General features: G+C 34.1%; 1 protein-coding gene across 2 annotated transcripts in view; it reads right to left on the bottom strand.

The window, feature by feature from the left end:
- RSF1 (remodeling and spacing factor 1) overlaps positions 1-17,379 on the bottom strand; it is a 172,458-nt gene that overhangs the window by 62,150 nt on the left and 92,929 nt on the right. Inside the window, exon 5 of one of the 2 annotated variants that reach the window (XM_081280016.1) lies at positions 4,789-4,940. In XM_081280016.1, the coding sequence (XP_081136142.1) occupies positions 4,789-4,940 (152 nt within the window). Of the gene's footprint in view, positions 1-4,780; positions 4,941-17,379 lie in introns of those variants that run through there. The other variant, XM_081280017.1, reaches the window with a different exon arrangement.

The following is a 17,379-nucleotide window of genomic DNA, read 5'->3' as shown; positions in this document are numbered from 1 at the left end:
GTTCAAATTCCCTTCAGTCATTCTCCAACCCATGCTTCCTGGAAGCCCTTAGTGAAGCAGTGCTCTTCCATCACACCCTCTGCCATGATGGTCTGCCTGTCTGCCTGATCTTGGGCCCAGAACAATGGAGTGGTCTATCAAACACTAAACCACTAAACAGACAGCCAAAATACACTTTTTCTCCTCTAAGTTGTTCTTGTTAGATGTCTTGGTCACAGTGATGGAAAACAAAGATAAGAACTGACACCAGGAGTGGGGTTATTACTGTGACTAACCTGATCATGTGGTTCAAAAGTCTTTGAAACACGCTTATATGAGGAGTTTGAAGAAGTCTGAGTATGCAGGCTGCACAAGGGTTAAAATGTTGTAAGCATACCTTAACAGGCAATTCTGGTGGCAGTCCTAAAGATCAAAATGCCAATAGGAATAGACAGCAAGGACTATGCACATGAAGTTTCAGAGGGAAATGAGAGTTCTATTGGAAATTGGACTTGAGGCCACTGTGAAAAATTCTGGCAAAGAATTTTTCTATGTTTTACCTATATCCTGAGACTTTATATGTGGCTAAATTTAGAAGTGATAGACTAATTAATCTGGTAGAGAAAACTTCAGGACAGTGTAACATTCAAGTAGTGGTAAGGCTATTGCTGGCAGTATTTAGCTAGGTATACTGTGAGAATTGGTAACAAAAAGAATGAAAGAAGGATTTATGAAACTTATCATTTGGCCACAAAAGTACATATAAAACTGAAGCCAAGGAAGCTGTGCTTATTATAGCTATGAGAGAGATGCTAAGTACTTTGCAAAAAGATAACAGAAAAGATGGTTTGAGGACAGCTCAGTATTTTGCCAGACCGTATCCATTGCAGGTTCAAGGATATAAACAGGAAAATTCTTTTAGAAAAGAGATCATGAAGACCCCCTGATAACACAATGGGGCTAGGAAGTTGTTTTACTGTGCTCAGCTGCTGAGGTACTCAGAGGTCATGTTCCCAGGGGGCCCAAATATTGCTAAGCTGGCAGGAGACCTTGACATCATCCACACTATGCAAATTCTACAGAAATGCAAGACACTAGAGTTAAGTGGTCGTGCAGGCTTCCACTAAGATTTCAGAGGAAGGACTTGGAGACCAGGCAAAGTATAACAGGATCAGAATTCCTATAGGCTGCCCTTAAGAGGTGAGCTGTAAAGGTGAAATCAAAGCTAGAATTTAAGAAGACCCCAGAAATTAAGAGATGCCAGTAATTTCTGTCTGTCTGCCAAGAAAAGGTGCTATATGCAGAGAGAGCCAGGCTAAAAGGGAGGCCATATATGCTGCTACCAGCAAGTGCAAGGGGTAGGACTACCCAAGCTCTTTGGAGAATATATCTCACCATCACATACCTTAGATTCTATACACAGTTATTTGTCTGGCTGAGGACAATAAGTCTTATTTTGGTCCTATTCTTTCTTTCTATATCCCTGTTTCTCCTTTCTGGAATGGAAACCTTTAGTCTGGACCAGTGTATACTGGATATACCTAACTCACTTTTGGTCTTTATAGGGGCTCATAGTAAAGAGTTTGTCTTTGATGAAACTTTGGACTTGGATTTTCAGCAATGCTAAAATTCTTAAGACTACGAATATACTCAGATAAACTAAAACATTTTAAATTGTGAGATGAACATGAGTTTTTGGGGACAGGGGTAGGATGCTACAGTTGTAATCTAAGGTAACCTCCAAAAGCGACTATGTTAATACAGGAATATCCAGAGGTAAAATTTAGATTATGAGAGCTGTTATCTAACCAGTCTATCCTACTTTAAATGAACTAACTGGGTGGTAACAGTAGGCAGGTATGGTATGGCTAGAGGAGGTGGGTCATGGGTGGGGGGGTTTCCCTGGGGTCCCTCCCTACCTGCTCCGCTTCTAGGCCACCATAAATGGTGTACCCTTCTACAATTATATTGTCCTTTACCTTAAGCCTAGGACAATGGCATCAGCCTACCTTGGATTAAACTTCTAAAACAGAGAGCCAAAAATATATTTTCCTTTCTTTAAGTTGTTCTTGTTGGGTATTTTGGTCACAATGCCCCAAAGCTGACTAACAGAGGGAATCCCTGTCTCAAAATTAAACAGGGCTGGTAAAGTAGCTTGATGGTAAGCCTTGGATTCAATCCTCAGAACTGCAAAAATCAAAACAAATAAATAAATAATAATTGTTATCAAAAAAAGTTGCTATGTGGATTAAATAAAAACCTAAATGCAACATTTGATTCACTGCAAAGAAAATAGGATATGCCCAATAAGTGTTTACTATAGTTATAGTTGAAACCTTCCTCCTCTACTTGAAACCCCAAGAAATTCGGAATTCAATATTAAAAAATGTTCTACTATGAAGAAAATATTTTTTTCCTTCTTCTTTAAACTATATAGTGAGTGTCCCATCAAAATCAATGTCAAATTTAAGGTCTCCTAAAAAGAAACAACTGCCTCTTAAATTCCTATTACACTGACTCTTGTTTCAAATTCATATTCTCTCCGATCTTGATTTTAATTGTGTATGAGAATAAGCAAATACAGGAATGTATGACCCAACTGAATAACAAAGTGAAAAAAAATATCAAGTTTAAACCCAGAATGAATCCTAGTAATTCAAGGACTCTATAGAAATTCAATAGGGGGTTCAGACTATTTTAAAATTACTATACTTTACTGAAGTAGACAACAAATTTAAGAACATATAGAAAAGAAGTTTCAAATTTAAAAAATATGCCTTACATGTAAAACCACCCTAGATATTTGAAATCATGTAAACAATGAGGGCAATAATGAAGACTTTGGCCAAAAGTAATTCTTAACCTATAGGAACATTATGTCTCACATGGAAAAGTTAAATTTATTGCTTTTAAGAGATGTTTCATATATAGGGGATGCATTATAAATAGTTTGTTCAAAGCATCAAAGAAAGAATACAGATCTGGATATGGTGATGCACACCCATAATTCCAGCCAGTTGGAAGGCTGGGGCAGAAATGTTGCAAGTAGGAGGCTACCTGGGCAGCTTAACAAGACTGTGTCTTTAAAAAAAAAAAAAAAAAAAAAAACACAAAAAAAAAACCAGTATGGGGATTTTAGATCAGTTATACAGCACTTGCCTGGCATATGCAAGGCTCTGAAATCCATCTTTGATACTGGGGGAATAAAAAAAAAAGTTTTTCAGTTTAAATCAAAACACAGTGGCAAATTAAAAGCATCTAGTAGAAGGAAACACAATAGGAAACCATATTCCTTTCCCTGTCACTGAAAGTTTTGTTATCAATAACAAATAATAACTAAAAAGATGTCACCTAAAATTTCAGTTGGTTTCCTTACTTAGAGAGTTAGAAGTTGGATCTATTCTCCAGGAAAGGTAAGGATTTCATCCGCCTAGTTAAGTAAAATAGAAAACTCAATCCAAATCAGATTCAATAATAATAATTATCGTAAGAATTATCTTTGGAACTTAAAGAGTTTCCAAAATGCAAAACAAAAACAAACATCCCAATTGAAAAATGGACAGGCCAAGGAATGGTAGCATCTGTCTGTAACCCCAGCTACTTTGAAGGCCGAGGCAGAAAGGTCACTTGAGTTGAGGGGTTCATGACTTCAAGACCAGCATGAGCAACATAGTAAGACCTGTCACAGAAACACAGGATAAGCTGGGCATGGTAGAGCACACCTATAATCTTAGTAACTCAGGAAGCTAACTAAAGCAGGAGGGTCAAAATTTCGACTCTAACCTGGATAACTTGATGAGACCCTGTCCCAAATAAGAAGGGATGGCAATGTAGTTCAGTTATAAGGAGTTCCTGGGTTCAATTCTCAGTAACACAAACAAAAAGCAAAACTACACAGGACAAAAAAATTTGAATAAATATTTTGCCAAAGATATATAAATGGTTGATAAACACTTGACAAGATATTCAAAGATTAAAAACTAATGATTATAATGATTACAATAAGTAAAACAAAAAATAACAAGTGCTGACAAGGACATGAAGAATCTGAGATGCTTGTGAAACGATGGTAGGAATGTAAAATGATGTAGCTGTTGTGGAAAACATTGTGGAAGAGCCTCAAAAAAATTAAACATTATATTACCATATGATCCAGAAAATCACAGTAGACAAAAGTTAGAAGAGTAAATCAAGTATCCACTAATGGATAACTGAGAAACAAAAAGTAGTATACACACACAATAGAATATTATTCATCCTTAAAAAGGAAGAAAATTGTGAGACATGCTACCATATGGATAAAGTTGAAGACAACATGTCAAATTAAATAAGCCAGTCATAAATGGACAAATACTTTTTTATATTTCTTTGGTATGAGGTTCCCAGAAGATAGTAGGAGGAGAAAATGCAGAGGTAGTGTTAAACAGGTACAGAGTTTCTATCAGGCAGTTCAACCACAATGTGCATATACTTAATGATAGAGAAATGTACACTTAAAAATGGGTTAAATGGCCAATTCCGTGTTATGTATATTTTCCTAAAAAGTTCAATAAATGTCTTAGCATTCTTAAATAAGAATATACTTTGATGATTTGAACCTATTTGACTTAGCTTAATGTTTTATGTGAGAACAAATCTGATTTTTTTTTTTGCTCTTTTTCCTTTAAATTAAAACAACAACAACAAAATAACCCTTATTTTATAGGAAGGCTCTCAATTTGAGATAGAAATTCAGAATTATATAGTTGAGTAGAGGAGAAGAAGACAGAAGAGATTACAAACAAAGCAAAAGAAAACACACAAAAAAACCTTGTTTAGGTGTTTCTTCTTTTTTAGTCTCCTCGTCCTCTAAGATGGGACTTTCCCGGGAAGAGATGTCCTGTTGGCTAGAGTTTTTCAATAGTACAGGATCAATTTGTGCTTTGAGGAGTGCAAGAGTCTCAGCCAACTCGTTTCGATTTCTAAACAAGGGAAGAAACAAGACAGTATAAAAATCTTTATTCTGAAGAACTTTTTGAATAATACCTATTAAAAATAGGTATTTTTTTAAATATTTATTTTTTAGTTGTATTTGGACACAATACCTTTATTTTATTTATTTATTTTTATGTGGTCTGAGGATCGAACCCAGGGTCTAGCAAATGCGAGGTGAGTGCTCTACTGCTGAGCCACAATCCCTGCCCTGGAAATAGGTATTATTATAAAGAAAAAAACACACATTTAAGAATATCGAAAACACAGGTGCAGCTAGCCATAATTAACCCTGAATTCTAAAAATAAGTATTAAAAAAGGCACGTTATAAGGCCGAGGTTGTGGCTCAGTGGTAGAGCGCCTGCCTAGCATGCGTGAGGCACTGGGTTCAATCCTGGGCACCACATAAAAAAATTTAAAAAACAAATAAAATAAGGTATTGCACACCTCTACAACTAAAAAAATTTAAAAACAAAAAAGAAAGGCATGTTATAATTATATCTAATATTGGGATTCATAGTTACATGCACAATATAACTGAAATTATTCTCTCTACTGATTAGAAAAGCAATGCGTATCTCTTTGAATGAAAGCAAAAAATAGGACACTAAACAAAAACCAGAAATTAATCACTGAAAAATATTCTGTAATCTCTAAGGAGATTATCATCAATGCAAAACTTGATTGAAGAAGTAGTTTCTAAGCTACAACTAAAAAAAACTTTTAAAAAAGAGTATTTTTTTAAATAAAGTTAATTGGAAATAATTTTTTCAATCTTCAGAGATAGTAGCATCTTATACTTTTATAAAATTATGATCTAGAACTTTCTGAATAATTATGGCAAAAAGCTCTAATAAGTTCAAAAACAAAAGGGTTTAGTTAATGATTTTGTTTTGCCAATGATGATTTATACCTAAACATGAGAACTCAGTTTCATTTAACAATACAAGGAAATCCCCCATAAATAAAATTCTTGGGGCTGGGGATGTGGCTCAAGCGGTAATGCACTTGCCTGGCATGTGCGGGGCACTGGGTTTGATCCTCAGCACCACATAAAAATAAAGATGTTGTGTCCACCAAAAACTGAAAAGTAAATATTAAAAAAAAAAATTCTCTCTCTCTAAAAAAAAAAAAAAAAATTCTAATCCACAAATTATTTTTTCTAGCAAAAGCAGAAGTGTAGTATGGTTACTTTAAATGCTACTCAAAAATAAGAGAACTCACTTGGATAATTTTCCTGCTCAAACAAAGAATATGAGATGGTGAGTGTGAAATAGAGTTCAGAAACTTAGCTCTAGAGCTGATACTAAGGTAATCAAAACATGACTTTCTTCGGCCAAGTTCTCAAAGAACTGTGCATGTACCTTGAATTCCACGTAATTTAGATGACATTGTTAGTTTTCAGTTGTGTCATATATCCCCAATCCCATCCATGTCCAGATCTATGCCAGCTAGACTCTACTGCTTGAGAGTGAAGTTGGATTAAGTGGACTCTAAAAAAATGTTTAATGAATGAAAGTAATACTTGTCCATAAACAACATGTCTAGGTGCCCCTAGATAAGTCATATACACACTGAATATTCCTTTTCTGAAATGCTTGGAATGAGAAGTGTTTTAGGTTTCAGATTTTTCTGATTTTGGAATATGTACACATGCATAGAGAGATATCATATGGATGAGACCCAAGTCTAAACCAAAAGTTCATTTTTATACATGCTTCCTACATACAATTGGTAATTTCCATATTTTTAATCATTTTGAATATTAAACAACACTTGTACACACAGACATCAGAAAACAAAGGTGTCACTATCTCAGCCTCCATGTGGACAGTCTTAAGATATTTGGCATCATCATCATTCCTGTCTCTGAGTTTATATACTACCAAAAAGCAATCACTTTCTTATACTTATTCACATACGAATAAAAATTATTGCCAGGTATGGTGACATACATTTGTAATTCCAGCAACTCAGAAGGCTGAGGCAGGAGGATCACAAGTTTGAGGCCAACTTCAGCAACTTAGCAAGGGTCTAAACAACTTAGTGAGAGAGACGCTATTTCAAGTAAAAAATAAAAAGGGCTGGGGATGTGGCTCAGTAGTAAAGCATCCCTGGGTTCAATCCCCAGTATTAAAAACACACACACAGAGTATATCATTCATATAGTTTAAAAAAAATTGATGTATTCAGGGTTACTACGCAGCACAATAGCCTATGCAAGCTGTTTCACAAAACAATAAACAGGTTCCAACCTCCACCTACAATAATGTTTTGATTAAAATGTTAATGTGCACTGATTTTGTGTTTTCTAATGTGAGAAGAAATACCAGAAGCAGTTCAAGGACCAACGAGGTGAGTCTTCTAGGGATGAAGAAACATTCTGCTGGATGGCTTTTTAAAATGTTTCTTCCAGAGTTATATGCATCATGAACAACTGTTTTTGTTTTAGAAGTCTTTGGTGTTATAAACTAACATTATTGCATATTTTTTCCATATTCTTTATTAAGTAAAACTGAAGTACAATAAAGTGTACATATTTGAAGTATGCAATTTGATGAGTAACATGTATATAACTAATACAATCAATACAAAAAGCATTTCTTTGCTTAAATTTGAAATCATGCAGACTGTGTTTCCTGCATGATTTATTACATTAGAAATCAATCACCTTAAGATACATAGAATCCCACCCCATGTCAACCGTTTCAAAATTAAATGGCACACTTAATCTCTGAGGTCAAGGAAGAAAGCACAAGGAAAGTAAATAAAAAGTACTTTGAACTAAGTGATAATAAAAGCTGAAAGTATTAGGATCTCTCAGATGAAACAGTACTCACGTGAACATTTATAACTTAAAGTACTTGTATCAGAAAGAAACTAGAATAACAATCAAATTATTTTCAAATTAAGTAGTAGGAAGGAAAAAATAAGTGTAGAAGAATTATATGAAATAGAGAAGAAATGATACAGCTAAAAGTTAATATAAATCAAACAAGTCTAATCAAGAAAAAAGCAAGAACACAAAAATAATGGAACAGAAGTTATCAAAGTAACCCTACAGATGCTAAAAATATATTAAGGTAATATTACAATTTATGCCAACATATGTGATAGCTTACATAACATGATCTATATTAAAGAAGGATCCATGTACTGCTGAGAAGAAAATGTATTCACTCATTGATGGATGAAATATTACATATATATTATAATATATATGTTAAATCTAAATTATAGATTGTATTATTTATTTCTATAGTTTCTTTATTTAGTTTTTGTTTGGAAAGTGTCTTCAGTAGTGAGAGAGGTGTGTTAAAGTCACCCAGTATTAAGATGTTGTGATCTATTTGAGTCTTGAAGTTGAGAAGTTCGTTTGATGAATGAAGATACTCCATTGTTTGGGGCATTAATATTATGAATGTTATGTCTTGTTGATATATAATTCCCTTAACCAATATGAACTGCCTTTCTTTGTCCCTTCTGATTTACACTGGCCTGAAGACCACTTTTATCAGATATGAGCATAGAAAACCTTGCTTGTTTATGCAATCCATGTGATATGTTTTTTCCCATTCTTTCACCTTCAATCTGTAGATTGAAGTGAGTCTCTTAGAGACAGCATATTGTTGGGGTTTTTTTTTGTTTGTTTGTTTTTTAAATCCAATCTGTCAGTTTATGTCTTTTGATTGATGAGTTTAGACCATTAACATTCAGGGTTATTATTGAGATGTGATTTGTACACCCAGTCATTTTGGTTTATTCCTGAATTAAGTTTCTCCTTTGATTGACTGTTCCTTTACTGTAGTTCTTCCCTTTGTTGGTTTTCATATATTTTTTATTTCATATGCATGGAATATTTTGAAATGCAGGCTTTCTGGTTGAGAATTCTATTAGTTTTTGTTTTATCATGGAAGGATTTTATTTCAATTTCAAATCTGAAACTTAATTTTGCTGGACATAGGATTCTTGGTTGGAATCCATTTTCTTTCAGAGCTTGATATGTTATTCTAGCACTGCCTAGCTTTGAGGATCTGGGTTAAGAAACCAACTGATATCTGTATTAGCCTACTATTTTTAAAAAATTCTATCCTTATTCTGTATACTAGGTATTTTCATAATGATGTGTTTTGATGTGGGTCTGTTGTAATTATGCACATGTTTGGGGGTCCTGAAAGCCATTTGTATTTGATTTCCCATTTCTTTCTTTAGATTTGGGGAATTTTCTGGTATTATTTCATTGAAAAGATTGTGTATGCCTTTGGTTATTATCTCTGCACCTTCATCCATCCCAATAAATCTTAAATTTGGTCTTTTCATATTATTCCATAGTTCTTGGAAATTCTACTAATGGTTTCTTAACATCCTCTCTCTGTGGTTCACTCTATTTTGTCCTCATTGCCTGAGGTTCTGTCTTCCAAGTGGTTTAGTCTGTTGGTGATGCTTTCTATTGAATTTTTAATTTGGTTTACTGTTTCCTTCATTTCAAGGACTTCTGCTTGATTTTTCTTCAGAATCTCTTTATTGAAGTTATCTTTTGCTACCTGTATTTGTTCTCTTACATCATCCTATACTTTGCAGATCAGTTTAACTATGTACATTTTAAACTTCTTTGACATTTCTTCCACAGTGGTGTTATTCAGGTATCTTTGTTTGCTTGGGGTGATTTGTTTCCTTGCTTTTTCTTGTTATTTGTGTGTCTACCCATCTAACTGTATGGATCTGTAAAATTTCTACCCTGTGGATTTATAGCATCCCTAAAGGTTTCCAATACCTCACTCTTTAGGGGGAGACAAGGAATAGCAACAACCAATACAAACAATTTATAGCATTAAACCAAATAATTTCTACCATAATATCTACAATGTAATTTATCACAATAAACAGAAATTAAATGATCAGTTATTGCCTATAATAAAAACAGCAAGTTTGCAAAAGGGTTTACATTTTCAAATGGTGGACACAGAGAAAACAGAAGTGATAGAGAATGAGATGACTATGTGGGAGTAGGAGAGAAGACAGAAGAAAAAGATTAAAGTAAGAGTGAAAGAGAACAGTAGAGACTGGCTGTCAGTGGAAGAAAAGAGAATCAAGGGAAATAGGAGAAAAAAATATATATATAAAACAAAAAAATTTTTTAAATTAAAACAAATACAAAACAAAACCAAAATATACTAATCAAACATTCTAGTTCACAAAAAACTAATCCATGAAAATATCTGACTTCAAAAATTCTAGTGATGAGAAGAGAAAAAAAATAGGAGACTATATAAATGGCCATGTACCATTAATTTCTCACTTAAACAATGAACAAGAATTTAAAAAAGAAAGAAAAAGAAAAAAATCTTGATGAAAAGTTAAAATTCTTTCCAATGGAATTCAAAATATTCTCTTTGGTTTGTATCTCTTCTAAGCAGTTTTGGGTGGGGTCTTCTGGAGTATGATGCTCCACCCTCTGGATTGCTGGAATGAGAGAGGTAATCCCATTGCAGAATTCTTAGAGGCAGGGTTTAGGTTTAGGGCAGATTCCAGGAGCTTCACTGAAAGTTAACTGGTTTGGAGAATTTAATCAGCATACCTCCAGCACCCTGGTCCATGCTGGAAGACTGCTCCCCTAGGATCCACTTGTGTGGTGGTGATGGTGGGGCAAATCTTAGTCCCTTACATCACCTGCAGACCCTATGTTTCCTGGTCATGGGTTCAATTTCCAACTTCTCCCTCCCCTGCCCTTAGGAGTTCCTGGCCAGATGAATCTCTCCCAACAGGTCCTGCAAGCAGGGGATTGGAGGGGGAGGGGAAGAGCCTGGTGGGTTTCTGCAACCTGTGTATACCTCTCTCCATGTTTGATTTTCTCCTGGTCACTTATGCACACTCTATGTCATGCAGCATGTGTTTAATGGGCTTGTATTTTGGGCTAAACTAAGTTTGCCAGGAATTGGGTCCTTCAGCAGCCAGCCCCCAGTGTACAGCTTCAAAATGTTTCCTTCTTTTCTCCTCCATATGCTGCCTGGAGAGATGGCAGCTTCTTTTCCCTCACACGGGTATCATGCAGCAAGTTCTTCAGGTTTGCCGGGAAATGTCCTAGAACTCTAAATGCTCCATACCCAGACACGCCTCCAGCCTCCAAAAATATGGGTTCCTTTAATTTCTTATCCCTCTATTATGCTCATGGAGGGACTTCTCCGGCTGGAGCTTCCAGCCTGGCTGTGGCAACAGCTGTGCTTCTGGGGATTTTTTCCTAATTTTATTATATCCAAACTCCTAAGTCCCCCATCTGCTATGACTGTTCAGTTTTAAACACCAGTAAAGTCTCTCTTTTTTTTGTTCACCTACCTTCCTTAGAAGCTGCCTGTCAGTTTTCTTGGTTTCACTACGCCAAGCAGCCAGGAACACGATCTCCTCTATTCTGCCGTCTTGAAAACTCCCTCTTGTTTTATTATTAATCCATAGTGCTCTAGTCCTTCAATAAGACTTACATGAATCTTGATGATTCCAATTATAGAAACTTACTTTGCAGAATTAACAGCATCACCTTCCTTGTTAACAAATTCAGGATTACCTTGATTTATAACGATTTTGACTATTACATCAACAGTCAATGATTGGACAACTGGAGTCTCATCAATTTTATAAACTTAAGATATGTCCTTATTCCAGCTAAACATCAGATTCTAAAGTTATTTCTTTTTTTTTTTTTGCATATGGCAGGAGGTAAAAAACATTTCTTAGTTGATAATGCAGAATGCTTCAAAGTCATCTCTTTATTCAACAAAATCACTGAACACAGCTGCAAGACATTGGTCAAGCCAGGAGGCATATCATTAATCACTGTGTTCCAAGCATTGGCAACACCACATAAGGCACTGGAAAAATAAACCCCTTTTTAAAAATTTCCACACCTGCACTTCTGTTTACTTCTGCTAGCCTGCTGTTCAAGAAAGTGTTTTTTAAAATTTATTCTTCATGGATCTAAGGATATTTCATCACATGGCTGAATTAATAAGTCCCCATTTAAGGGAAAGTACATGGCATAAACATTATTTCTGAAAAGATTATCATTTGGAGGATGAGCAGATCAGTGGTCAAGGAATAATAAAATCTTGAGGTTATCATCCAGTCTAGAGGATGGTAAAAAAAAAAAATGTTAGCATATTAATGAAATGGTAGGAAATTCATCCCTATAAAACAGGTGCACAAGCTTTTTCCCATCAAAGTTTACACTTCTTAAGCCTGCTTCATTAGCACATGCAACTGGATACTCTTTCCTTGGCATCCTTAATTCTTGTAGGGCTGACTCACCACCTGTATCAGTGTATTTCTGAGGCCTTTTGTCAGCATTACACACTTGTTCTGGTTTCAGATTTTCAATATTGATGACCCTGTCAAATTCATTAATGAACTTCTCCATTGCTTTGTTTGTGTTTATCATTCATTAATGAACTTCTCCATTGCTTTGTTTGTGTTTATCATCACAAGTCTTTAAAAATTTAATTCCTACTGAATCCCTTTCCCCTACCAAAGAGGAAAGAGATCAGAGTTTTGATTACTAAACCATTGGTTATCAGCTTTATTAATTCCAAAGCTTAAAATAAATGTAATCAAACAAGGGGATTTTGAGGCAAATCAACATAGTATGAGGTCATTCCTTTTCAATACTTAGTAGTGATCCATGAGTACTGCTAAGGAAAAAGATGCTATGAATATTCTTATACAAGGTTTTTGAAGATGGGTTTTCATTTCTCTAATATAAATAAATAGAGGTTAAATTGATGGGTTACAGGATATCTATGTGTTAACATTTCAAGAAATTACCAAACTTATAATGATGTTTGTACCATTTTTCATTTCTACTACCAACCAAGATGTAGAGTTCTAGCTGCTCTATTTTCTTGCTAACATTTGGTATTGTCATTTTTCTTCTAGACATTTTTAGAGGCAGTGGTACCTCATGGTGATTTTCAATGGAAACTCTCTCATGAATAATAATGCTGGATTAGTTTTTCTTATGAATATTAGCTATACAAACATATTCTTCATGTTGAACAATCTGCATTAAACTTCATCTTCCTTAATAGACTTGGAACCTAACCACATTATAGTGCCCCTCTGATCCTAAAGAAACACCTGATAAAGTCTCCTCTATTTAAGCCCTCTATTTGTGAAAATTCTATCACTACTAAACAAATATTATCATATTTTTGTCATATTCACATTCTTTGCTGATCTTTTTCACTCATAAAGAAATTCTCTTAACTATTATGGCGAATAATATCATTTATTATATATTATTTGGCATAAAAATATTTTATCCTCTCTCATGGGGACCTAATTAGAGATTAACTAATTATAACAAATATTTTCTTCTGTGACAATTCAGTTTTGATATTTTCTGGAACAAGGAAGACACTGGCTAGATAATATATATTTTTGTTATTAAAACTTTATTAACACCTGACTAAACCATACAAAACTGCCATTTTTGCAGGTTAAAAAAAGTTCAAAATGTTGACAATTTCATATAGCTCAATAAAATTTAACAACCTTTACTTTTATTCTACTGTAATCTCATATCTTTTCAAATTTAAAATAAAATTCTACATATATAAATTAACTGCTTCCAATCCATCTCATATACATTAATAATTTTGTAACAAGCAAAAATGGAAATTGCTATTTAACTAAGATATAAAACTACGGTGATGCTATGACATATTTTTAGTGGAGGATCAAATATGTAAAGTTTAGTGGATTTTCATTTTTATAAACATACTCTATTTGTTTTTTTAATATTTATTAAAATACCTTTGTTTTATTTATTTTTATGTGGTACTGAGGATTGAACCCTGGGCCTCACACGTGCTAGGAGAGCTCTCTAATGCTGAGCCACAACATCAGGCCTCCATATAATTTTTAAGTTGCAGTGCTCAATTATTTTTACAAATCTGTCAATCATTTAAAAAGGCTGACTACTGGCTTTAAAAAAACCAAAATTCTGAAGACTACATTATTTTCCTTATCTATTAAAAACTAGTCAGAAACAGATTTCTAACAACAAATGATCTCTAAGAAAGTAACAGTATTATTTTAAAGAAATTGCTTTAAGGAAAAGAAGCAGGATTTTCATTTTGCTAGTAAAAAATACAATTCACAATTTAAGAAAAATATCTAAATATAGCTGATTAAATGAAAGTCATAATTCCACTTGCTTTATTTACTCTTTCCTATCACTTGTGTTTCTTTCTAAATTTCTTGTTAAAAAAGATTAATCCCTCTTTAAAACCCCACTTCATATATACCTCCAGTTTTAGAGAATGCTTGACAGTATTTATCAGTCTTAAGACAATTATGTCTCTGTAATGTAAGTAAGTGTTTTTGCTCTTATCAAGCACAGTTCTACATCCCCCTAATATATATCCACTGATCATGGCTCAGCCTGTGAGCAAGTATTCCACAAATGAATTCTTTAAATATGTGAAGAGAGTTATGTATCCCTAAGTTTCTGCTATATTAAGCATTTTCATTTCATTCATCTTTTTTTTTTAAATTTTTTTCCCCTAAGGGACTTGCTCCTTCACTACATTAATAAATACTATATTCCAGGTATGATCTTACCTGAGGCAAGTGGGATGATACTTCACATTATTTTTGGTACCAAATACATATTCATGACAAGTGGTATCTTCCCCCTGCCTCCCACTGGTGTTGATGGAGAATCAAATCCAGGGCCTCAAGTATGCTAGGCAAGCACTCTATCTCTGAGCTAGACCCACAGCCCCCTATTGAGTTTGTAAGGAAGCAAAAAGAACATTATGCTTTTCACATTTAACCTGCACAAAATGGACTTATATGGAGAAGACATGTTAATAGTAGGTTCACTGTGTTGGTAAGTTAAAGCTATCTGAAATGCCATGCTACAAAACAGCTCATTTATATATGATATCTGCGAATTTGAGGAAAACTATTGTTCTTCTCCAGAAAATACTTACACATTTATAATTAAAAGCTATTCTTTGCAATATAAGACATTTCACAGGTACCTAAAACCCAGCTAGAAATGTCAGAGCTGTACCGTTTACTACTAAATCCCAAGCTGCTTTTTAGCACGTGGCCTATTATACAAGTTGGTATGTAATAAAAATCTATAAATTTAGTGAAGGAAAAAAAAAAGAATATCAGTGAGTCAATCAAGTGTTCAAAAACTGGATTTTATTATCCAAAATCAGAATCAACAACCCCCAATGGTTTCTGAATAGTTCTAAATATTTCTACATTATTTGGGCAAAGTTCCCAGGAAAATGTGCAGTTACAGATAACTTATTTATAAAGATCTTCAAAACGGCTAAAACTAATCTGCCAACAATTCACTGAAGAACTGGTTCTTCTGTGGTTCTGAACATAAGAAAACTGTGTTCAGAACTTCTGTGTGAACATATGCTTCTGAACACTTCCCACATACATACACCATTTTATGATTACCATATACATATTTACACATAGAAAGAGGATTTAAAAAGAAATAAAAATGCAGAAGTGTGCAGGCATGGTGGCACATGACTATAATCCCAGTTGGATGAAGACGAGGCAGGTGGATTTCAAGTTACCAACACTGGCAACTTAATAAAAACATGTTTTGAAACTTTTTTAAGGTCTGGGATGTAGCTCAGTGATAAGAGTGTCCCTTGGTTCAATACACATACAAACACACACACACACACACACCACTTAAATGAAATTTAAACACAGAAAAAGGAAGCAGAAGCATAGAGAATAATGTCTGGGGAATAGTCAAGAGTGAGAAGAGTTTGTAAAAGAAGGATCTGGACCTTTCTTCAATGAAGAAACTAAGTTTGAATCTTTGGGGTTAGAAAAGCCAATGCTGAGGGATGGCGTGTAGCTCAGTGGCGGAAGGCTTGCCTAGCACTTGTAAGGCATTGAGTTCAATCCTAAGCACCACATAAAAATAAACTACCAAAAAAAATGCAACTACAAAAAAAAGTTTTTTTTTTTTTTAGAGAATTTTTTTAATATTTATTTTTTAGTTTTCAGCAGACACAACATCTTTATTTGTATGTGGTGCTGAGGATTGAACCCAGGCCGCACGCATGCCAGGCGAGCGCACTACTGCTTGAGCCACATCCCCAGCCCAAAAAAAAGTATTTTTAAAATATTTTTTAGTTATACATGGACACAATATCTTTATTTTGTATATTCAATTTTGATGTGGTACTGAGGATTCAACCTAGTACCTCATATCTGCGAGGCAAGCATTCTGCCACTGAGCCACAACCCCAGTCCTTTTTTTTTTTTTTTTAAAGAAAAAGAATAGCCAATACTTTTAAAAGCTACAAAGAAAAAAGCAAATATTTACAGAGTGCTTTTATGGTATTAGCATCATTTTTCATAAATTCCTCACAACAACTTTTTAGGGAAGTATAAAAATCTTTGTTTTAAAGCACAGGAAATCAGCTCTGAGAGAAATGAAGTGCCTACAGATAGTAAATGGAGAAACCCAGATTAAATGTTAACTCAAAATTTTACATCATGCATTAGGGTATAATCTACTTAAAACATTAGTTGTTTTAAACATGTATGACTCAACAACAGTAATTATAATTATTTTTCTCTGCGCTATTTTCTTGGTCAACAGACTAGGACAGAATATTTTTAAAACAACTATAGGTTGATATGAGGAATCACCGACATGCTGGTAAAATCTCAAGAACAGAACTCCAGAGCTAAGGTTGTAGCTCAATGGTAGAGCACTTGCCTAGCACATGTGAAGCACTGGGTTCGATCCTCAGCTCCACATATAAATAAAAGCATTGTGTCCATCTACAACTAAAAATATTAAAAGAAAAAAGAAAGAACTACAAAGAGAATCATGTAGTTATATGTGCATATAAAAAATACCCAAAGAATTCAATCCTTTCACATTTATTCTTAGAGAATAAAGTTGAGATTTTCTGATCTATACAAATATTATAAATTAAGAAGTAATCACTAAAAAAATGCTAAAAGTAAAAAGGAGCAAAAACAGATATACGCTAATGTCAAAAGGAGCTTTGCATAAGCCAGCAGTTAGATATTCATGAGTTCTCCCTACTTTATAGGATCCATGATGTTTTCTATTTTTTTTTTTAATATTTATTTTTTAGTTTTTGGTCGACACAACATCTTTATTTTATTTTTATGTGGTGCTGAGGATTGAACCCAGCGCCCCACGCATGCCAGGCGAGCATGCTACCGCTTGAGCCACATCCCCAGCCCCACGATGTTTTCAAAATTAAAATATACTATGGCCATAAATGAAATATTTCTAAAAAAGTTAAAAGATAAAAAATTAGACATAAATATTCTCAAGAAAATATCCCAGTTTCACTTATGATTTTTTTCATCTTGTTTTTAAATTCTAATTTGTTATATATGAT

The sequence above is a fragment of the Spermophilus citellus genome, assembly GCF_964194105.1.
Source record: "Spermophilus citellus genome assembly, chromosome: 2".
Classification (NCBI taxonomy): Eukaryota; Metazoa; Chordata; class Mammalia; order Rodentia; family Sciuridae; genus Spermophilus; species Spermophilus citellus.
The sequence above is the reverse complement of the archived record's forward strand: the minus strand, read 5'-3'. Positions and strand labels throughout refer to the sequence as shown.